Source organism: Rhipicephalus sanguineus, chromosome 1, assembly GCF_013339695.2.
Source record: "Rhipicephalus sanguineus isolate Rsan-2018 chromosome 1, BIME_Rsan_1.4, whole genome shotgun sequence".
Taxonomy (NCBI): Eukaryota; Metazoa; Arthropoda; class Arachnida; order Ixodida; family Ixodidae; genus Rhipicephalus; species Rhipicephalus sanguineus.
This window is the reverse complement of record NC_051176.1, coordinates 160,820,740-160,845,246: the sequence shown is the minus strand read 5'-3', so window position 1 is coordinate 160,845,246 and position 24,507 is coordinate 160,820,740. Positions and strand designations below refer to the sequence as shown.

Genomic DNA, 24,507 nt, shown 5'->3' with positions numbered 1-24,507 from the left:
TTTCTGCTTGCGGCACCGACACCGTGTCGAATGAGTCCCCCCAAAGAGTGTACTCTTCCTTGGCTTGCTGTTAAGATCGTATCAACGCATTCGCCTCTTATTTGCCTCCACAGCGTGGGAAAACGACGAAATCTCTCGAACAGATGATAATCCACACAAGGCGTTGATTTCCAGACACGATCACTAACATTCTTGCCCCACGTTCTCGACATCTTATTTGCTTCTGTTTCTTATCTGATTCAGCAGAAATGCCTTATGACGCGCGTGTGCGTCCATTTCCCGCGTCCTGCAGTAGACATCTGCATTTACAAGTCGTGTAAGGGATCGTATTGATATTCTCAGGCGCCTGTTCGTAACCTTCAACACTCCCCTTCGTCCCCCTCCGCTTCTGGGTATGTCCCCATTCCAGTAGAATAAGATTGCTTAAAGTTACCCCTACCCATCTTCGCCTTTTCTGTTTTGAATTTCTGAGCGAAATCTGCCTTCGTGGAGCAAGATAACTTTCGAACGCAGTTTCGTTCGCACGATCACAGTCCTCCTTGTAATCATCAGTGACGGAACGCCACCGACGACCTTGTCACAATTACCACCAGCGCGTTGCAACCGCACGTGCCACTAGAAACAAGGGCACCCGATAAGATGCCGCAGCGAGACATGCCTTTTCTACTAGGCAGCACTCTGCACCATCTTTTGTCAGGTATACATGTTGCGATCGCCTCGGGGAAGTCTTCGATCACGGGGTCGTCTTGAAGACGCGCTGCCCGGAAGGACGACAGGGGCGTAAAGTGTATACATGAACGCGGTCCACACATGGACGGGGTCCAGGTGGCGCTGGTTCTCTGCGCCAACGAGGAGCGGGCTATTTTCGAGGCCCGATGCCGTCCTTCGGAGCGTTTCGCGCCGCCGAGCGGAGGCCGCTGCTCGGCTGCGCTGATGGCGCATAATGAACTTCACGTGCCGGTGCCTTCGGCCCCCTCTTGGTGCCGCTCTTATTCACCAGTACTTTTGCTTTTCCTCTTCCATCCTAGAGCTCACGTGCGCCCGCGTCGGCTCGCTTTTTGAAGAGCGCGGCTCTTCAGTATACCACTGAAATTTTGTTTTATTTTGGGGTTTAAAGCATCGCACCGACTCAGTGTCACTTCCTAGACGGTTTGTTGGAACCACCATGGCGGGTGCGCTATGCGCACGCTGTGAGGGAAAAAAAACTGTTAATGCGTTTCGTCACGACAGGCTCTATTTGAATTCTGATAGGCGCACCAGACTTCTTGTTTAGTTTTTTTCTTCTGTGACGCCATGACGCAGTGTATACAAGGAAGCAGCGTTTGACGCTTGCAGGCAAACTCAGCGCCAGTGCAGATTTTTCGTTTAGGAAGTCCACCTTTTCTGAAGCTATATTTCTTTTTTTTGCGAGACTCCTTGGTACAGCAATGAAGCTTTGAACACGAGTCTACATGCATGCTTTGGCGCAGCGCGTCACCGGGAGTAATGACCATTGTAACTTTCCCAGGCACCTTGCGTCCTTCGTTTGCTTCGAGTTTGTTAACGAAGCAACGACATACATATAGGCTATGCATCTGACGCTTGTTCAAGTGGGCACTTTCATGAGCTCTTCCATTAAGTGGCTTCTGAAAGGAGCGCGGCCTTCACAGTAGCCAGTAGCCACACAGCCGTTCTGCTTACAAGAATATGCTAAGGCTTTTGATCAGCCAGTGATCCACGCACAGTATTCTCCGAGAAATATTTTTTTAAACGGAGACTATGAATCATGGAGAAATCAATGTTGACTCCGCCAAAACAGTATGTGCTGGTTACACTGAGCCGCAGTTTCGCTGGAAAATTCCCTCATGGAGTGGTAGACGTTCGCGCGTAAAGGGATACAACGCAATTGCCGTCAATTATTTTAGAAGTTAGTCACTTTATGTGGAAGATATGGACTTGTCCGCGTTGCGTTTGTCTTGTCCTGTGTGTTTGTATTTGTGTGTCCACGGAAGTGGTTTAGTCATACGAAGTTGTCTGCCTTTTTTTTTTCTCCCTCCTTTTTGACGCTATAAAAGACAGCAGGCTTCAGAGATTCCTGCAGCTCTGAACTCATGTACCACGACGGCAGCACTTTCGATCCGACTTTTATTTTCCTTTTATATGCGTTGTTTCTTTTTTGTTTTCGCAGTGAATATGGCTTACACACTATGTGCCTATATCATTAGTGCAAACATATGCTATAATCTGGCCGCTGACGATAGCGCCTCAATAAATGCACGTACAAGTCAGTCTGCCGCCTTGTTCTTCTGACGATTTCGTTAGAGATCGCTCTCCGCCAACTTCATCAAGCAGCATCCTCTTAGATTGTCCGTCGGGTTAAAGCTTCTCTTACCTCACTGAAGTCGATGTTTCCTGTATGGACTTCAATAACATTTGCTGGCAGGCTAGTTGGTGATGCATAGTTCGGAGGTAAAAAAAAAACAGCAGAAACGAAACGAAACACAAGGAAGACACGGGACAGAGAGCTGACTTCAACTAACGGTTTATTTTTGGGTGAGCTTGCCTATTTATGAAATACGATCAAAATCAGACATCTCCCAAAATAACAGAACAAGAAAACATATGAAGCCCTTACCACAACTAAAACTTTTTGTTGGGCTAGTTGGTTCATTTGAGCAGTGAATAAAAGGCGTCAACGAAACGAAGACAAGAAGAGACAAGGACGTACGCATACTAACAACTGGTTTTATTCGAATAAAACGGGGACATATATATGCTCGAATCTTGTCAGCTCTGATCACATGGTAACCATAGAATCGATAAACGTTGTACGTGATGACGTATGTTTTAACATGCCCGTAGGAAGGTCGAACCGCCCCGAAGAGAGCGTTGATTTCACCTGGGACGAGGCCGTTCCTGATGCAGTACGCGTTGTGTCTCGCACGACAGGTTGACCATGTGATGTGGGTGACGAGAGTTGTCATTTTTGATGAAGGAGAGGAAACACATATTGAAGGGCCCACTGTACAAGAAATGTATTCAACTAAAACTTTGTTGGGATAGTTGGTGCATTTGAGCAGTGAATAAACGGCGTCAACGTGAATAAAAAAGGCGTCAACGTGAATAAAAGGCGTCAATTGTTAGTAGGCGTACGTCCTTATCGCTTCTTGTCTTCGTTTCGTTGACGCCTTTTATTCACTGCCCTTACCACAAACACGTGCGCCACTGCGCCATCCTCTCCAGAACATAAAATTCATCCCCAACGTGATGACAAAAATTCGAGTTCTTTTTTTGTTAATAAGATCGAAGGAGCGCTTATGCACAAGGATCCTGCCTTGTCAATTTCCCGAGCCTCAATTATTTCGCGCGCTGTCTTATCCCGGCATCTGCGCACAGCAGAAGTCTGCTCAAAGATAGGGTTACAGCCACAATCCCGGCAGTGTATTGCCAAATGCCCTGACAGAAGTCTCGTCACGTTATATTGATGCTCCTTAAGCCTCTCATAAAGGCACCTGCCCGTCTGGTCGATACTATATCTTTTCCCACAGGTCAGCGGAACGAAGTATACCACTTCATCCACGCATTCCACCAATCGTGAACGGTGTTTCGTCGTGTATCTAGGTGCACGTTCAGCAGCGTTTACTGTCTTGCATATCCCAGACAGTTTTTGGGGCACGGAAAAAACCACTTGTACACCTGCGCGGATTACCCACCTTTTTCAGGTTGTGGGAATTCATGTGGCAATACGGAATGACGGACACATTCCGCGTCTCTTTTGCTGAAGATTTGGCCTCGGAATACCTAGCTTTTTTTAACTTCTTCAGAAGGCTTTCAGCCACTGCTGACAGAAGAGGCGTAGGAAAACCGGCATGAGGCACCAGTTGACAACAGCATAAAGTTTCTTGATTTAGCTGTGCTTTTTGCCAACGAACACGTTTGATGGGAATTTCAGCCACGCGCTGGGAAGCCGTTACTTCCTTTTAAATCGGCTCATTCTAAACTGGTCAAGAGAGCCATCGTTCAGTCATCCCTGTCCTGCGCATTGAGGAAGTCGTGCGTTCATAGATTAGAGAGCAGTCTCGGTGCCCAAGTACAACGTCTCACAAGTGCCGGTATTCTAGACGTTTTTAAGGCCCTTGATTTCGATAAGTAATAAGTGAGCTGGTGCTTTTGCTCGGGAGGCCATATTTTCTACCTATTCAAACGGCTGCACTGCAAGTGCATGGGTTAAAACAGGACCACCTGCTGGATGAAAAAAGAAATAATAATAATAAACTGAATTACTAGAACGACAACGACGAATCTTGAAATGAGAAAGACAGTATCTATGCACCTCACCAGATATTTCCTCAAACTGCGAAGCCAATTAACAAATGTTTCTCAATTTTGCCTGAAGACTTACAGGCGCCACCGCAGCTGCCGAGTGGAAACAAGCTTCAGTTATTAACATGCGCAGAAATTTCAAGACGCGGGTGTTTAAGCTTGCTTCCGAAATCCAAAATGCGGCCACATTGGCTACAAATTTGTTCAACAAGGCACAGGTAAACCTCAATGTAACGAACTGTTTCACTTTTTACAACTTGATGTCCATAGAACATATGTATTGTGAACCTCACAGCCGCGAGGCATGTCGACCTGTGGTTTCATAACAACGAAGTTTTGCTGTGACAGCAAAGGAAGGCCGAGGCGATAAATCCCGATCCGGCTCAATCGTGGTCGAAAGTGCCCGTGTGACAGGGATCTTGTCATTGCAGGGGTGATCCTTCAATTAAAGTTAAGTATATCCTGAACGAAGCATGTCGCGATAGGAAGTGCACACGTGTGCGCCACTCGGTCAGGATCGAACTTAATCAATACCGGACTCAAACATAATCTTCGTCGGTTTTGATCGTGATTCAAAGCACCTGTGCGACGGGGTGCTTTTTGCAGACTCTGCTCTTTAAGAACACAGAAGTCGGCGGCCGGCATGCGCGCTGCGTCTAGCTTTGCTACAAGAGGCGTCGGACAGTACGCCAGGCCATCCTTTCGCAGTAATCTCGCTTAGAAACCGCACGTAATCTCAGCTACAGCGTTTTGCGTTAAAAACTGAAATGATCGCCTCATTAAGTTCATTCCGTTGCATTTTGCGAGAAAGCACAAAACAGCCATCGTGCAGCACGAAGTCGGGCGGTAGCGCGGCACGAAAATATCTGTCGCTGCTGCCTTTCAGAAAAAAAAAAGAAAAAGAAGATACAGCTTACTAGGTTTCATCTGGCCGTTAAGTTTAAAACGTTTCTTGATATGATACAGTTCTAAAAAAAAACAAAAGAATGGACAACTGCACGGCGTTGCAACTATTCAAACCTTCGTGACGATGTTGCTGAACGTTCTCGCGATGTTTGGCAAGCTCCCTGGCACAATTCCACTGCTCTAAAATGTAGTCGCATGAAAGAAGATGCACGTTCCGAGATTCAGAGAAGACTGAGCGGCTGCAGCGCTTGCGAATCCGCAATTGCGCGCTACTGAGAGCCACGAATGTGGTGCGCCGTGCTGTACGCCAGAGCGTTTCAGCAGCCCCCAAGCAAATGCTCGCACCGCGGCGCCTCGGTCGGCCAAACATGGCGGCCCCCTACGAGCGCTGGAAATTCTGGCCTATAACAACCGAGTCGTCAATTGCCGCGCCAATCCCAGCCCACCAGTGACGTGGCGGATTCGGTGCATGTGTTTGACGCAATGATGGAGTTCCGGTTGATTGCAGCAGCATGTATGGCGTCAGAGAGGTCATTCTCACCTGCTGGTTTTGTGACTACGCAAATAAGGCGTCGGTCCATTGTCACCCGAACATGTCAGCTAATTGACATTCATTCGCTCTGTAGGAAAAATGCAGTGGAGTTCAGAAAACCTAAAATCAGTGTTTCTTTTCAGCTTCTTCTTCGCATATTTTCATTATTCGCATATCTTAATTGAACCTCACCTTAGACTTGTGCCACTTTTTTCTCATTGCTTGTTTCATTTGAAGTGTCTCGCTCAACAAGTTCCATTGTATAACATACGTTGCTTATTTCCTTACTAATAACTAGCACCGATTATATTTTGTAGCCCCGCCACGGTGGTCTAGTGGTTATGGCGCTCGGCTGCTGACCCGATGGTCGCGGGATCGAATCCCGAGCGCGGCGGCTGCATTTTCGGTGGAGGCGAAAATGTTTGAGGCCCGTGTGCTCAGATTTACGTGCACGTTAAAGAACCCCAGGTGGCCGAAATTGCCGGAGTCCTCCACTACGGCGTCTCTCATAATCATATCGTGGTTTTGGGACGTTAAACCCCAGATATTATTATTATTATATTTAGTACTTAATAAATTAGTCTATTCCTCATCAAATGTTCACAGACTGGTATTCGTTATTCTGGTTGCTTCTCTTAAACGTTAAAATGTTTAATTGAGCAGATAATTGTGTTTCCCTCCTTTTTTTTATAGGCGTACGCAAATATGTCTTTTAAAGAGCCGGTTAGTCAAGAAATACTCCGGCGTCGAAAGTGCTTAATGTATTAAAGGCTAAACCAATGAACCGTTAGTCGGTAATCGGGGGAACAAATCTATCGGCAAACCCTACGTTCCACGTGACTGCGACTCTATAGCTCCTGTTTTAGTAACACCTCCGGGCTAATTGCGTCTTGAGGGGGATCTATAGGCTGCCCGTTTAAATACATCCATAATACAGAAATGCTCTTGTGAGATAACCACAAAGCTTTTTCGAATCATTATCATCGTCATCACCACCATTATCATCAACATCAACCTATTCTATGTTTACTGCAGGACGAACGCTTTTCCCGAAGACCTCCAGTTCACCCTATCCAGCGCGGGCTGATTCCGTTTTACTCCTTGCGAATCTGCTAATTCCATCTCCCTACCTAACTCTCTGCCGAACTCGGGCTGTGTTTCCCGTCTGTCTGTACTCATTCTGTCATTCTCGCTTATCACCGGCTGTCAGTCCTGCGCATAACGCGGCCCGCCAAGGTCCATTTTATCCCCCGCTTAGTGTCAACTAGAACATTGGCTACCGCTACCTTTTATCCTGATCCATTCTGCTGCCCTACGACCTCTTAATGTTATGCCTTTAATTCATTTTTCCATCACACGCTGCGTCGTCCTTAGCGTTTTCTCGAGTTTCCCTCTTATCCTCCAAGTGTCGGCCCAGTATGCTAGTACTGGTAATATTCAATGATTGAGATTCGTTATTTTGAGAGAGAAAGTTGGGATCCAGCGAATGTTTGAAGCAACGTTTTGATTTTTGATTTATTGCCCGATTAAAAATAAATAAAACAGCCCGGAAATGGTAAGCTAAAAAATTCGACAGATCCCACGCCTTGTGGGAATCGGTTTCATGCGAAGCAGCCGGTCAGTGGTTATCTGGGCTGCATTTTTCGGCTTTGAGCCAAGCGTTAGGAAATGGATCGACGTGTTTTTGTAAGTGTAGTAGTTGTGTGCCCATCGTGGGCTTACCAGGAACGTCTACTACACGGGCGTTGAAAGGGCAACTTATGGTATGGCGTAACGTCAGAACTCATGTTAGAACACAGACGTTAGTATTATTGAAACGAAGTGCACTTTACGGTACAATGATGTGAATATCATAAGTAACTTTCGTTAGCATATTACTCTGGGGTCGAACAATGTTTGATATAGCTCGCTGAATCATAGGAATACAAATGTAATGTTTATTAGACTGTTGTAAAATGAGAGCCAATACTTGAACCACATTTGACATTAATCCGACTTGACGACTGTATGATAAGAGTAAATATGTGATGTTTATTGCTTTGTTAAACATTATATAGCCAGCACTGCAACCACAGTTGACGTTGCACCGACATTACGCCTGCATGGGGTCTTTTTCGAAAGCAGTTTCGAGACCTGGCGTGGCTCTGTGGTAGAATACCTGACTGCCACGCAGAATGCTTAGGTTCGATTCCTGCTCGGATCCTGATTTTTATTCTTTACATTCGTCGGGTCAACGCTGCCGATGTCGGTTTTTCTTAAGGCTCTCGCATTTAATTTACGAATGTCTGTTCTCGCCGTTCCTGGCCAGATATAAATTGTCAATTACCTGTGGCGCCTACCCGCATACCGCGGCCCGTGGTATACGGGTATGTACCACACGTGTCTGGAGGAATGGTTTGACGACGTACGCGATGGGATTTTCACGTTATTCATGTCATGACCCGACAGTCATATTCGTCAAACCCTCTTACGCTCCCATGCCAATCTTGGTCTACACCAAGTTAAGGAGGCGATCACGAGAGCACCCAGACGTAGAAGGCTACATACGGACAAACTTGGCATGTGAATTTTCATCTTACGCGAACTTTTTTACAGCGCTCTTGAGCGTTTTACAGAATTCCTGCTCACATGTTAAGTAGGAGGCTTTACAGTTGATGAGAAATCGCTGAGCAGAGAGTGCCGCTGGAGCCAAAGTTTTAGCAAGACTTGTCTTGGTTAGCAACTGCTAAGCAGTTGCTGTCGTCACGAAGACAAGTCCATTTATTTATAGTAAGGCAGCGCTAGACAACGAATACTCAAGGAACGAGAAGAAGGCAAGACATGCGCTGTTCTTCGCATTCGTTGTGTATTCGTTGCCTAGCGCTGCCTTACCATAAATATGAACCAAAACCAGCTTTCCCACCTATCCGTTATCTTACAAGTCATCTTGCCGAAACGTTGGCTCCAGCGCATTCCATTCCCTGCTTAAATACTTCTCATCACTTCCATCCTCCATCTTCCCTTGAACAAATTTCTTTTTTTAAGGTTAAAGCCTTAGATGCCTCATCAAATGCCTCATCAAACGCCTCATCAAACACCGACGCCGCGGCGTCCCACGGCGTCGGCGTCAACACGAGTTATGCAAAAAAATAATCACCACGTGGTGACGTCTGCATATGACGTCATCATGACGTCACAGAACACGAAAATTCATGACGTCATCATGATGTCATTACATGACATGGTCGCTTGGTAAAAGGTGGGCCGATCACGGCGGCAGTGCAAAACCAGATGAGGGGCAGAAAGCTTTCGGAGGGTGTCGGGGGAGGATCAATACATCGACCGAGATGAAAAAAAAATTCCCGGTCGCGGCGGCCGCATTTTCGATGGAGGCGAAAATGCTTGAGGCCCGTGTGCTTAGATTTAGGTGTACGTTAAAGAACCCCGGGTGGTCGAAATTTCTGGAGCCCTCCACTATGGCGTCTCTCATAATCATACCGTGGTTTTGGAACGTTAAACCCCAATAATTATTAGAGAATAAAAGAAAAAGACGGCTTTCGCCTTCGTGTCGTCTTAGGCGAATGCATAAGGGACCCTGGGAGTTTTACATTTTAGAGGTGTGTATTGTATTTCAGATGAGTTCACTTTAGATAAACTGTTGTGTGTAGTTTACAGAATTATATTACAATTTCTCGTTGCCTGATTACCAAATTGTAAACTTGGTAGTATCCATTTTTCAACGTTACGATTTTCAACAATTTTTATTAAAAAGATGACTGCCTAAACTAAAGAAAGATCAGCTTGATATTGTCACTTGGTTTAAACATTTCAAATGCTAGAAGCCTAGTCGAATTTTATGCAGTGGTTGATGAAAAGAAAATGTCTTCTCCGTTCTGATATAATTAGATAGGATCACTCGACCACCAGATTCGCCTGCGCGGGCTGCTGTAGGCAAAGTTGAGTCCGACCATAGTTACTGCTTGTATCTGAAACAGCCAACTTCCTGCACCTTTTATTCGCAGCCGCTGTCGTCCGTATTTAATATTTCTCCTTTAACGACAGTTGAAGATGTTGAAGAAGCTAAGCTCCGGAATGCCAGGGTGCTTGTCCTGTCAAAATGGGGAGAAAATGTGAAGGGAGAGCCCACTCCGTTTGAACTGCTTCATATGTAGCGTTCGGAGACAGGGGCGTAGCCAGAAATTTTTTTCGGCGGGGGGGGGGGGGGTTCAACCATACTTTATGTATGTTCGTGCGTGCGTTTGTATGTGTGCGTGCCTATATACGCAAGCAAAACTAAAAAATTTCGGGGGGGGGGGGTTTGAACCCCCCCAACCCCCCCCCCTCCCTTGGCTACGCCCCTGTTCGGAGAATTATGCTACGCAAACATTACGTAGATGCACTTGTGTAGCATTCTCTGCCATATCGTATGTTGCCGACCCATGACATGAAGTGGAAAATAACGCAAACGGCAAGCGATAAAAAATGGATGCATGTACGCATTATCAGATGATTCATATTCGTACGATACGTATAGTATAAAACATAAATGACAGCAGCAGCAAAAAAGGAAAGAAGAGACGCCGCGAGTGCGATGTCATCCATGATACAAAAAGGGTAATTCGATCAACACACCGTAAAACTAGGGAACGACCGAAAACAACAAATTTAAAAGACTACCACAGGAATGAACAATGTCAACTAAACTATTCTTCAACGCGTAGCAGCAATGGCAACAATAGAATCAGTGCACTTACTTAAGTGTTACCCAAACATGCCCGCTAGGTGCGTCACTCTAAAACTAACTCTTCCAGTTATTTTCCAATCTAGTCGTCTAAAATAATAATAGCTAGTACGCTGAAGCATGCCAAATCGGTGCCCGCCTTTCGGCCCTTTTTACGTATGATGTATTTAGCGCGCACGCTCCAATGCCAGGAGGTTTCTTCGCCGAGCAGAATTGATTAACGAGGGGCGCCGCAAGTCAGGATGCTGGATTGATTTTGAACTCCCGGAATTCTTTAATGTTCACCCAAAGCGAGGAACGCGAGCATTTTTGCATTGCGTCCGATCAGAGCGCAGCAGCCACGGTCTGATGCCAAACCCGCGACCTCGCAGTCAGCAGCTAGTGTTACGCCGTATGTAGCCCATGAGCCACCATGACAGGCGAGCCCAGGTTATAACTTTCGTGCAGCCCATTGCTTCCCGCCTTCCAAGTGAAAGACACAAAGAGCACGCAGGATGTTGCTTGGATCCCGCTGAGGCTAGCACACCTTTCTGTTGTTATCTTTCAGTTTCTTTCACTAAATCTTTCAGTTCTTAGACAAGTGCTTGTACCGTCTTCTTCCTTCCTGTTTCGTCCGTTTGTGCGTTACCCAAGAATGGATAGGTTCCAACTCGCCCGCCTTTCGGTTGTACTAAAGTACAACTACTATTCTGGTGTAACAGGACATGCGGAGCCCCTCAGACATCTCGCATTTTTACGCCACACTTAATTGATGGATACGCGATCAAAATTATTCGTAAGTTGGAAACTGGGGAAGAGGCTGCCACGTTAAACAGGATTATCGCCACCGCAATTCCACAGTGTACAGCGTAGCCCCACAAGCGCGATGTATGAGAGAAGTTCATTTTATAGTACCTAATGCAACCTATGGAAGACGTAAAATACGACATCGAGCATTGCAATGCCTTCAGCGCCCAATATTTGCGAGTGTACCAACAAAATGTTGTTTGCGCATGCAAAAGCTAGCGTTGTTTCTTTTGTAAACATGCAGTGCGTTCACTAATGCTTCAAAGCCTAAGCTGCTGACGCCTTGCCGCTGAGATCATGGCAATTCTGGCTTTCCTTCAAGATACTGGCCTAAATAAGGCGCTGTAAATAGCGCTTTGCGTGTTCGCGTCCGCTAATGTTTGCTGTGCGTGTGTCCTTGTCTGCGCATGGCTGCCAGAATGCGTAGCCTGCACCCATTACTTCCGTAAAACGTTTTATCTAAAGAAGTATGATAGGCTTTTGCCACGACACCTTACTAAGCTAAAAGCGTTCAGCCTTCAAATACTAAAGGCGTCCGGACAATTTTCGCGCAAGTTCTTTTTCTTTTTTTCGAAAGGGTATTTTGTTAAATCACAAGTGTCTGCCACATGGCTCTTTGACTACATAACACGTGGTCGCCGGAGTGCATGCATCGTTGGCCAGCTATAACCATCACGCCAGTTTTCTTTTTTTTTTCTGCACCTGCTGACGTCTAGCTATATAGTTCGTCCGAGTGTGACTGGTTGTTGCATAGTGTGCATATGCGTGCAATGGCCGCGTCGGCGGAACAGTGGTTGCGGTGCTCATTTCATTTCACCCCTCTCGAAATGCGGCCGAGATCGAACCCGACACTTGGAGCTCAGCAGCGCAGCTCCATTGCCACTAAGCTACTGCCGCGGGCTGCTGTTCATAAAGCCGATAAATATGATGTATAACGTCACCATAGGGCTCTCAGTGACACTTTCGGTCCTGTGAGAGACGCCGTATGCAGTGCTCACCTCCATGTGTTATGAGTAGTGAGTGATAGGGCTCATGGCATTTCAACTTGCGCTGTCTAAAAGCGCGATATAGGCTTTGTCTCACTCTTCACGATGGCAGGCGACGGTTGGGTGAGTTCTGACATTTAACATTTAACCCCAGAATTGAGTTAACCATATCTCTTTATTGTGTCTGTTTGTGGCGCTGCTTCTTGTCGTGCTCCTCTCGTCGGCATGCTACGTATTTACGGTGCCTGAGCAATGGAACTATTTTGTTAGTTAGCGTTCTTGGTGTCAGTTCGGCATTCTTATGTTCTTAAGCTACTGCTTTAATTTAAAAAAAAAATAACAAAACAATTTGGTTTAACATCTCGGACCAATAAAGGGCTATGAGAGGACGTATTCAGTGTCGGTTTCCGTATTAATTTAAACTACCTGGGCACCTAAAACGTGCACCTAAACTCACATGACCTTATTTGTATTTCGCATCCATCAGAACGCACCATCCGCGGCCGTAAACTGAACCCATGACCTCCTGATGAACAGTCGAATGTGAATCGCAACTGAGACACCGCATCAAGGGCTGCTTGAGTGTGGCTGGAAATAAGTTCCGGGCCGCACAGCGGTGATAAGAGACGGAAATTAAGTTGGGGAAAAACAGCAGTTCGTTTATATAGTGTAATCTCGTTGATACGATCCTCAGGAGCACCAGAAAATGAAACGTGCCATCCGAAAATTGTATTAACCAAAGCAAGCTCAGATAAATGTCGAAATAGGCGTACTCGGTGACAAATTCAATAGCAGTTTCGTGTGGCGTCGAGTATACTGTCATGTACAACACATTATGCGGAGAAGCATCACCCGAACCCACACGAACCGCAGTCAAAGCAGTTACTCAACAATGTTTAAATGGCTCATAAGATTACGCTGAACTTTGTTCTTTTCTATGTCCGTAAAAAATCCCTTCTGGAAGTCAAAAAAATAGCGAGCTGTCGTTTCCTCATACAAGTAAAAATTTGCGATGAAGCTGCGAAGTGTCTCCATCGTTGTAACAGGTTGTCCGTGGGCCATTTCTGCGAGTTTCAGAAATACCAGTAAAAGCCCACCTTTGAAGTATTATTATTCAACCTCAGATGAAAGTGCGATCGCAATAACCATATGAGAATACATCGCTCCAGCAGGATGTCGGCCGGCAAAAAAAAAAAGGAAGAAACGTATTATCCAGAGAAACGTATTATGCAGAATTGCATCAACAAGATTGCATTTACTTTTTTTTTCTCATCTTTTTTGTTTTAGCTTTTTCATATAGTTTGTCTAAAGCCGGCCGAGTACCTGCAGCTTGCCTAATAGTGTATGCATTGGCAACAATTTGTCTTTACATGTTCTTTTCAGTTTGCTTTTTGTAGAACCGATAACAATTCTAACGACAACGACGATTATAATAAAACGAAATATGCATACATTGGACGAAATCCACTGGCGTCATGCGAGAAATTAAGTAGGTAACATGCTAGGTAAGAGGTAGGTAAGATGAATGAGAGACATTCATCGTACCTAACCACTTGAGACCCGTTCCTCTCAAGGCACCATTATCCTCGTGGAGCTATAGATTATTTGTACGCAACGATAATCAGTTACATTCGTAGCTCGGAGCTCACTGGTAATACGGAAGTTAAATGACCTCTTGGAGATTATGGCACACGTAAGCACCCGACAGTGAACCACCAGCCGCGACATTTCGCAGTTGTGAAGTATAGGTTTTCACGGCTGTTCCATCGCATGAAAAAATCTTGAGGGAGAGACAAAAGCGGAGTGGAAACAGCTGATTCCCACAGCTTTGTGTTCGTGAGTTGGGGTACAGTGGTACGGCATATTAGTGAGTGAGATAAGGTTTTATAGCTACAGTGCAGTTACTGTATGCGCTGATCCATATGCAAATAAGGCAGAAGTTCAGGGCAAGACGGAAGCTTGAGGAGATGAAAAAATTGTTGAACACGCGGTGTCGCTGAAGCCAACATTTCGACAAGGGGGACTTGTCTTCTTCAAAGCTGCAACTACCTACCTCAGCGCGTGTATGTGTGTGCTTCGGACCCTCTCCTCCAACCCAAACACAAGTTGGAGGATAGGGTACGAAGATCTGTGCGCAGTAGCTCTAAACTGGAGCAGTTATAGTATACAAGTCCATAATGCAATGGTATTCGAGCGCACAGGTTCGGTCTTGTCGAGGCGTCCTGTTGAACGTTCAAGTACTACAACATTCGAGCGCCTTAACGTCAATCGATCATACTGCGATATGTAACGTCAATTTTACTCGAAACATGTATGCCTTCCTATTTGAAACTGATTATGTACCCACCTGACTTTTTCACGCGACACTAAAATACTTTAATGCGTGAACATTATCGGACTGTTTCACTCGGAAAACCGTGCGCCTGCACGGTAACGCGTTACGGTTCATGGGAATACATGGGGTCTTATGTAGATGTATATGACGATGACGTATAATTGCAGAAACAAAAAGGACAGCACAGTTCCCGCAGCAAGTGACCACACCAGAGTCGGCGCATAACGAAAGCTGTACAGTGCAGATGTTTCAGCAACTGCTGTAACCATACCATACATTCAGTACAACTAAATACATTGTTCGTGATGGCTTGTAACATATATTATACAGTCGTAACAAGGAACCATACCATAAATTCGGCGAAGAAAGAAAGCACGACAATAAATTTTTGCCGCAACAAGTAGCTATACTATACAGTCGGCGCAGAAAGAAAGCAGGCTACTGTAGTTGCCCAAGGTAACCGTGTCATAGAAGCTATAGTATTTGCTAACGTTGGCTTAATGATGACTATTGTCGGCTAGTGTTGTCATGTATTGGTTGAACAATGGAACTCCATATTATGTTTACGCACTATCTGACAACTCCCCAGTAGGGAGCTTCAGCGGCAAATTTTTCGTTCGCTACATAGTGGCATTTATTTCATATGCGACACAACATGTGACAAAGCACGTGCGACTGGGGCTCTTTGAAACAATTTATGAAGCCGTGCGGAGGGCATTAAAGCGAGCCACACAAGTTTTATGCCATGCTGGAAAGTGTTCAGTCGGCAATGGCTCTCCATGTTTCTTTTTTTTTGTACGTATAGTTTTCTTTTATTTCTTTCTGCAGATGGCGAAATAAACGGCTGCAGAAGGGAAATTTTCTCTTCGGCAGCCTCTTAAAAAAACTCTAAGAATATCTTAAAAGCTCACTACAAGAGAGATGGCACTGCTACCATATTACGGCTCAGAAATACCATACTATGCGAGTAACTTGTCAAAGCGCTACATGTTTCGCATGTGACTGATTTTACCGTAAAAATGCGGTCAGGACGCATCAGGTCAGCCAAAACAGCCCTGAAGATATGCACGGCCTTGTATTCTTACGTGGTAACGGTCAATTTAGCCATAGAAAAGGCCGCCTCGAGCCCGTTCTGTGGCTAAGATTTGAAGGCTAGCACGCACATTACGACGTTCCGTTGAAGTCGTTTCCCGCAGCTCGCAAGGAGCCAATTTCGCGCCCTCACGCTCTAGCGAGAGGAGTAATCGTGTCGCGGCACTCCGCCGACTTCGATGCCCCAGCGAAAGCGAAATAGGAGATAATCAGCTTTTAGTACTCACTGCGTATCGCCCACGGTTCCAGGCGGCGGAAGGCCAGGGCCATCTTGAGCAGGCTTTGCGAGCACTCGCCCGAGACAGCGGGGTCAAAGCCGAACTTGGTCACCATGGGCAGCGCCTTTCTATACGCGGCGTCTATAGTGTCCTGCACGAGGGCCTCCACGTTCGGTGCCGGCTCGTCTACCGATTCGCCATCGGCACCGTCCCCGCTCTCCGATGTTCCTGCAGGCGCGGCGACATTCTGGAAAGGGACCGCTGAAGTCGCCGACTCTCCGTCAGAAGGCTGGCCGACGACGCCCGACGGGCTCGGCAACGCCTGTTCCGAGAGGCCGTCGATGGTCCGCTGCGACATTGCGCTCTCGACGAAAAGCACGGCAAGGACAAGGACCCACAGCGCCATGCTTCAATGTGGATGGTGACGAGTAGCATTCAACGAACGCTGCCGACGCGAGTTGCGGTTGTGCAAGCGTTTGTCTAACTTTGCTGAGATGGAAGCTGGAGTGAGCTCCTGTGGGAAATATGAGTACTCGTGCAGAAGAGGCGCACGTTAAAGATAGAGGTTTGCGACTGCGATGCGGGGAAGTGGGAAATGAGGACCAGCTCGCAGCGATCAGTGAAAGGCAGGGTGCTACTTAGCGAAATTGCAGAGCACCAGCAGAACAGCACCGCATGTTAGTGCGAGAGACGCCGGCATCACTGCAGCAGCACGTCGTCAACTGAACGCACACTTAGAAGAACCGCACGCGGACATTCACTGGCTCGCGCGGCCCGTGTTGCCAGGATCAGTGATCGCGAGGCATGCCGGCGCGCGCGCGCCGAAATTTCGGAAGCGCACCGCCCCTTTCCGAAAGAGGAGAAGCAGATGCGCCCTGGCACAGTTTCTCTCGCAGCCGCTTTCCTCGCGCCGTGGTCCAGGAAGGAGGAGGAGAAAGTGGTCCCCCGAAATTCCACCCGCCGTTTACACTTGGCGCTTGGAAAGGAAAAGTTCCCTTTAAATGCTGCGCGGGATGATCGATTGTTCTACATTTCTTTGCAACCAATACACTGAGCTTAGAAATGCATTCCTTTTCATCTTTACTTTTGCTTGTTTGTTTCCTTGTATATCCAGGAAGGATACTCGTCCAATGATCGTACGAGAGCCCGCATGATGTGCACGTGCACCTCTTTGTTCTGATGTTACGACGCTTCGTCGTTCCCTCAGCCAGTTCACATCAGGGCGTGTGTATGTCCTACTAGACAGTATGCGTCGATGGGCGAGTAGGTTCATATTGCTTAAATATATGAAAGAGGGGAAAAAAATGGAAAAAAATTGTCCCGGACAAGGAAAGGACAGAACAAGGGCTTATGAGCGTTTGTCTTGTTTTCTTCTTGTCTGTGTTGTTGCTTGCGCTCTGTGATATCTTTAAGTTACATAATCGTCATTTCAGCGGGCAAACGCAGAGAAATGTAGCATGTGAATGAAATTTTGAATTTCGATTTCCCTCGGGCATAGAAAACAGCTGTACGTATTCGACGCAGAAGTTCCCAAATAACTGACTCAAGACGCCAGTCTTTGTTTATTGCCACCGCATTGGCCTTACCTTCCTAAGGCGAGTGAAAAACGCGACGAATTTCCCTGCGCTAAAACGTCTGTCGCAGAGGTAAGGTGGGGTAGTAGTCGGAGATGCAGCTCTCGCAAATAAAGAGACTGTTCCTGGAGTGGCTATGCGATCAGAATACGGCCACAGCACGTTGGTCTCGAGCGTGGGCCACTGGCGCTTTTCTTCTCCTCGAGGTCCTTGCCGTATTTTCATCTGCTGGCCGCGCTTTTCTCTTCAGCCACATTTTGTACATTGCCTTCCCTGGAGTCATGCGTGCTGTTTTCAGAGCGTACTACATGCCCGTCCAGACGTTCTACAAAACGGCCTCCACTCAAATGCGTGTCCGTGACGAGAGGGTGACCAGGGCGACGCCCATCCCTGGTCGGAAATGGAGCGCGTGCGTTCCCTACGCGGATGCGCATAAAGGGCGGCGCACAACGCCGACGAGGCGTTCTCTTGCGGTGGTGCGCCTGCACACGCACGAACAACCGACGCTGCGGCGGTCATTCTGCAGTGCTCGCTGCGCAGAAATTACGTTACCTTCTTTCTGTCTTTTCGTCAGCTTGGGAATTAGCTCAGCTAGCCGCGAGTCTCGTGCTTCGCAGTGTATAGTACGCAACTTGGCAGGTGGCGGACACGCGTTTTCGGCACCGCCGGAGCGTAACCTCGCGGAAAATCCGTAATCGTCACGCCGGCACGCGTTTCGCGTGCCTCTTTTTCTTCATTCTCACTTTTTTTTTTCTTCTGCCTCTACCAACCCCACCCTCCCTTCTTTCATTTTTTTTCTCAGACGCCTCACTCCTGCTCTCACCAGAAGACGAAGGGAAGTGTTTGACTCAAGCACACAACCTGGCGTTCGCGTGTGCCTTTCGTGCATGTTTGAGCGTGTTTATTTTTTCATGCGCATGTATAAAGAGTATATACCGGGTGAGGCACCAACTCCAGCTTTATGCGCGTCAGAAGGGAAAGCTCGCGCTCTTTTCGCGTCCCGCGTCGCGGAACAAGTCCATATTTCATCTTCCTGGTACGGTAGAAAAAATAAACAAGAAAGAGATAAGAAAGTAAACGGGGGTGCCGGACGCGCATACTTGGCTCTGCCTATAGGTTTGTCGCCTATAAAGCCGTCACTTCCCAAAGCGCCGCTTTAGCAATGCCGGTTTGCTGCACGTTCTCTTCAGAACACCATCTCGTTGCTATTTTTTTATTTTTTATTTCTTTCCTTTTTTTCCATCTTGCAAGCTATTTGAGTCGTTTTATTGATGTCCGCGGCACAGGATTCCAGCACAGTAATGCATTCCTATGCAAGTGTGTGACATGTTGCCGAAAGGAAAGAAGCAAAAAAGTTTAGCAAAGGACCAAGTGGAAGCAGCTTTCGTAAAGACGTATGTTACGTGAATAAATCTTGTAATCGCAAGTCGAATTTCATTTATACACACGAAGAGGGGATGGAGGTGGAGGAGGGGCGACCTTCGAGCTGCTAAACGCAATATGTCTATTCGTGTGACGGGGAACTACATTTCTAGATGAGCAGCGGAATGGAGGAGAGCCCGGACGCCTTTTGGCAGTAAAACATTCATTTCGTGTGAATATTCAATATTCACTTCTCAAGGACGCCGGCCTTAGAATAGAGTACGAACGCACGGCTCATTATGCGCGAGTATGCGCCGAAAGAGAAGGGAGACGATGGCGACGGCACCGCGTTATTTCAGATCGCCGGGGCATACTGAGCTGAAGTCAACTTGCGACGATTATGAATCGAATCTGAGAGAAACAAGGGCGCATCCGTGGGAAAAGTACACGTACGAGAACGCAGATATCGCCGTCTTCATTTCCGACAGCCGCAACACAAAATCGTATCCTCAGCTCGTCGATGGGACGGTCATGGCTAGTAGGCCGCATCCGTAGAACGCTCGGAGCTCCCCGGCAGTTCCTGCTGTGCAGACACGAACCCCTAACGAGCCCTGATGCGTCGAACAGGTGCTGCTTCTCACGTGAGGTCAGCCGTCAAATTATACACGGGACGACCACGATACTGTACACCCCGCTCTTCCGCATTTGGGCCAAACACACACAGGCGTGTTAGGCATCTCTCGCTTATTTCTCGACTGGCTCGAACACTGGCTTTGAGAAGTGGGCTTCAGTTTCAAAGTTCTTGCCCTGCATTCCGGTGGCGCATGCGACTTGCTCTGTAACATGGCGCCCTGGCACTCCCACCTGAGACGATGTGAGTGAGCGCAGCGGCTGCTTCGACAAGCTGGTGGTTGTTAATACTTTATTAATGAAATGTGCATTAAAAAAACACTGTAGTTTTAAGCTACAGGTTGCGATGTGCTTGTTACATATGCACTGAAGTGTTACTAACCGCAAGTGAAGCAACAGCTTTAGCTGCATCTACTTATTAGACAAGAATCTACAAACTGCACAAGAATTCTACATATAAGCTTATAAAGTGGGTCAGTGACATCCAGGCGCAATGAACGTAAATAAATAAATAAATAAATAAATAAATAAATAAATAAATAAATAAATAAATAAAAGTAACATTTACAACAGCGAAAAATTTCACGTTTTTATATTTACCCGGTGTTGTTATTCGCCAATAACTGCGGTTGCCATGCCGGGTAGGATGTTCGTGTCGATTGGCCACTGGCGGCGACGGTTGTAGTGTGTTATAAAACTTAACACCTATAGCGCAGAGAAGGGACAGAAACACAAAGATCAACGTGGGCGCAGCGCTGCGTCCACGTTGTTCTTTGTGTTCCGGTCCCTTCTGTGCGCTATAGGTGTTAAGATGGATTACCATCATGCCCAAGCTCACGTTCTTTCGTGTTACAATATCTTACAGGGCTAAGTGATATGCCCTTTCGCGTCAAGCGTCATGTTATGCATGCTGTAGCGCGACACCATGTGCCTCAGTGACATAATGCTGGACCACATAAAGTATACTTAGATTGACGTGAAGGTTAGGGCTGACGTTACCAGTGCGAATTATTTTGGCAGTATTTGTGCGAATACCACGACATCATTTCGAGGCACACCGTGCATAGGGGAAAACTCCGCAATAATTTGGACCACCTGGGGTTCTTTGACGGGCAACTAAATGTATAAGTACACGAGTATTTCAACATTTTACCCAGATTGAAATGCGGCCGCCGCGGCCTCAAGCATAACAGCGCAACTGCCCCACGGCCACATGGGGCACCATGGCGGTTCGGATAGTCTTATTAGCACACTTTACAATAAATTACCGTTATTTAAGGCAAACAGCGCAGTTTGCTTACAAAAGAGTTAGAAATCACACACTTATAAAAGCTACTGCTCCTCCGCAGCATGTCTGTGTAGCCTCCTAATAGCGCATATGCCGTGTATAAGCGCTACTTCCGCGGCCGTAATTAGGGGACGGCTATTTTAAGAAAGGCACTGATTTCGAAGGGAGGCCCACAATTTCCCATTTTCTTCATCCCGTATTTATACTATGAAGTGATACACATGCACAACGAATACGTTCTTCTGCAGGTGACTGCACTGCGCGAAGAGAAACACACGATTAAGTACAATACTACGACTACACTACGCAACATGGCTTGAAGCACCATCTCATGTGTACGTGTGGATGAACTAGTGGGAGCACAGTAAGTACCAGTGAGAGGGTTTGGATGAGTAAGCATGAATTTCGGCAAGCTATCGGTGCGCCTGAGGGTAGAGGGCATACTTTGCAATACCGTGTAATAAAGAAAAAGAGTTAACCTAAATATTGTGCATTAGAAGTTCCACAACACAGCGTAATGGGCTACGGCCAATGCGAAGAGGCCGCCTTTACTAAGTTTTCCTTCGAGCACCCGTAACTTCATGGTGTTATTAAACAGGTAAATAATAATAATAATAATTGCGCGTGGCCTAAAATGACCAAAATTGCAACTGTTTGATTATTTTTGAGTTCAAATTCTCCAAGTTCGAGAGAGAAACCTGGAGAATTTCAACTCAATGTCAGTCAGGGATCAGTTTACTGTATTTTTGAGATCCATGATAAGTTGTTGGTCATTTTACTGACATTACGATTGATCTCTTTTTAAGGAATCATTCTGAGCAGCTATTTTTCCCAAATCTTCCTCATCTCTCTAAAAGAATTGCTGCAATACCTTTATTATTCTCGCCAAGAACTGAAAGACATTTTCTTTCAGAAATAATCTTCAAAGGTGCTTTTGTATATACAAGTGAAGATACGAAGAGCTAAAACTTTCCCTGTGTTATCCTTCAGTCATTGTGATGATGAATGAAACTTGCAATGAGACAGTGCACAAGCCAGTGAGTAGCTTGCTCGCTTCTATTTGACAAAGGTCAACCGCATGTGTGATCCACAAATGAAATTCCGATTGCCCCAGAGCATCGTTATAAAATTTCTATAAAGACATGCTTCTGCACGTAGTTGCAGTTATATCAGACCGAATTATGTATTGTCAAGCGCCTGAAGCATTTGCTACATCTGTTGCGTCATGCACACGCACGCGCGAGATGGGCCATAGCTGGTCGCTTCGAACGAACAGTTCAAGAGCCAACCGCTATCAGAAGCCTTTGCTTTTGGTGCCTTGGCCTGGTGCAGACTGTGCAGCATTGACTATAAGGCCAGCTCGATCAATTTACGAGACGCTACACGGCACGCGTGGCTTCACTGGTGGCTCAACGTAGTGCACTTGTAGATACGATCTTCCTTTTCTTCATCAAGACCAGCATCCTCAGTCATCCCTTGTTCCTTTCCCCGTTTACATTCTGTAATGCAGAGAAGCAGACCAAAGCAAGCTAGCCGAGTTGGCCTTTATGCAAATAAATCATTGTTCACTTTTGTGTTGTTTTTAGTCATTATAGAACTAGTTTTTCGTCAATATTTCGATAAACGCTTTCTTTATGTCCGCATCGATTCTAATGCTGCATGGTGTAAGGGTGGAGCTGCCTCCCAGGCACTGTATTCTTTTACCATGACAATTCCTTTTTCCTTTTACCAAGACAATTCACTTTAGTAAATTATCTCGAAGAAAGAAAGAAAGAAAGAAAAATAAACTACCCCAGGGGCCGAATGCACAAAACTTCTCATTCGTAAGCGCGTTTTCTCATTGGTCAACCAGCTTCGCTAATGATGTGCACCGTATCTTACAAAAAATTTAGCGTAAGACGTTTTTGTGAACACAGGCCCAGTCTTTTTTTTTTTACTTATGATGGTCACAGATCTGCTATGAAGAAAATGAGTCAATAAAGAAAATGGAACGCATCTCCACTAAGTGAATTATGACGAGTGGGCGAAGCTAGGTCCTAAGGTCCATAATTTCTACGTTGTAGTCGCCGACTAGTATGAAGCGTTTGTGCTTGTAGGAGTTTTATATAGCTCTGTCGCAGTTATGATTGATATTATTGTACTGCTTAACCTTTTTTTGTGTCTGACATATGTTACCCGAGCGTTACCCCATATAATGTAAATTGAGTGTTATAAAGTGACATAAAGAGTCGACGACGAAGTTCGGTCCTAAGGTCCATAATGTCTACGTTGAAATCGCCGACTAGTATAAAGGGTTTGTGCTTCTAAGCGTTTTATATTATTCTGTCACACCTATGACTGATATTAGCCTATTGTTAAAGCTTTTTTAGCGGATTTTACACGGTGCTGTGCCGTGAGCACGGACACCACACAACGGACAAGCCTAGACCCTGAGGTGCTTCGCCCCTAAAATTAGCACAGCTTGCACTAAGTCGTGCAAGGCTGGGTCACAGCAGAGCTGGTGGGCACCGAGCTCTTCCTGACTTGGCTCGGCTTTTACGCTCATGTTGGGCGATGACGGCCAGCGCAAACGGCACACGGAGGAGAAAAAGAAACGACGACACAGGCGCTGTGGGTCGTCCGTGTCTCGTTTGCGCTGGCCGTCATGAGTATTTACCCTCTCACCTGTTCCCTTCCCACCCCTTGCTCTGCTGTACTATACATGGCTATGCTTGCTCTCTTTTTTACGTTGTTTTAGTCTTTGTCTTTCTCATAGGCAAATCTCGACCATAAAAGCTCTGCTGTAAAACTCCTATAGTGCGTACGTCCCACAGAAATTGGGCAAATCCCACTAGTGACCACACTGATTCACTAAAAGTTAACAAGGGAACACACGGGCGGCGAACACCAATTAGGGGCCGAACGTTGCAGCTTCTCTTGTTGACCATCTGTACCGAGTGCTTAGGCGGTGACTGAGTGTCAGAAACGAGCGTGTTATAAAGCGCGCGCGCGGCCGCTTTCAAGCAGCTGCGAGACAGAACGCCGCGAGCCGCGCGCCCAAGAAGCGCGAAAGACGAAAAAACAAGCATCAAAAGACGCCGGCGCGCCGCATTCTCCTCACCCACTGGAGCCAGACGCAGACAACGTGATCAAACGCCCGGCAAAGCCTGGATGTTTCTAGAAGGAAGGGGGGACGCATCCCTGAGCGATGCCGCCGCGATTCGAACCTACGAGAAAGCTCTCGCCCTTTCTCTAGCCTCAGCTGTACTGCACGCCGAAGAACTCTCCCGACGCTTCTAGAAACCGGGGGAGAAGGGATAAAAGCGTGCGACGACGACCAGACAGGGGTCGTGCGGTCGAGACAGTCGAGACAGGAGTGAGTCAGTCGGCCCGGTGATGGTGAAGTTATGCTACGTGTGGCCCCGTTAGCCAAGAAGACGTGTTTATGATGGTGTGCGGTCTGTCGATCGTCGATCTGGAAGAATCCGATGACGACACCCTGTGAGCCGTGACAAGTCACGACGACGGTTGAGCTACGACGATCAACGCTGGAGCTGGCGTGAGTGTTTCCTTGAAGAGAAGCATTCGATTACCGTCCAAGTATTGTGGACTGGATACGCCACTGTTTATTCAGGACTTTAACTGTCGTTGAATAGTTGTAATGCATGCGATGGCATTCGTAGCGTGTGATCTGTTTGTTTAGCTCCCGTTGTGTAAACACCATCTGAGTTATAGTGTGAAGTTGTAACTGGTACCAGCCGAGTGTGCATGTGTTTGTATTATTTGTATTGCCTTAA

General features: G+C 46.6%; 1 protein-coding gene across 1 annotated transcript in view; it reads right to left on the bottom strand.

Annotated features, from left to right (window-relative positions):
* Positions 1-16,283, bottom strand: part of LOC119401286 (nose resistant to fluoxetine protein 6) — a 61,096-nt gene extending 44,813 nt beyond the window's left edge. The window contains exon 1 of the mRNA XM_037667979.2: positions 15,887-16,283. Within this exon, the coding sequence (XP_037523907.2) occupies positions 15,887-16,283 (397 nt within the window). The remainder of the gene's footprint in view (positions 1-15,886) is intronic.
* Positions 16,284-24,507: the final 8,224 nt, after the last annotated feature.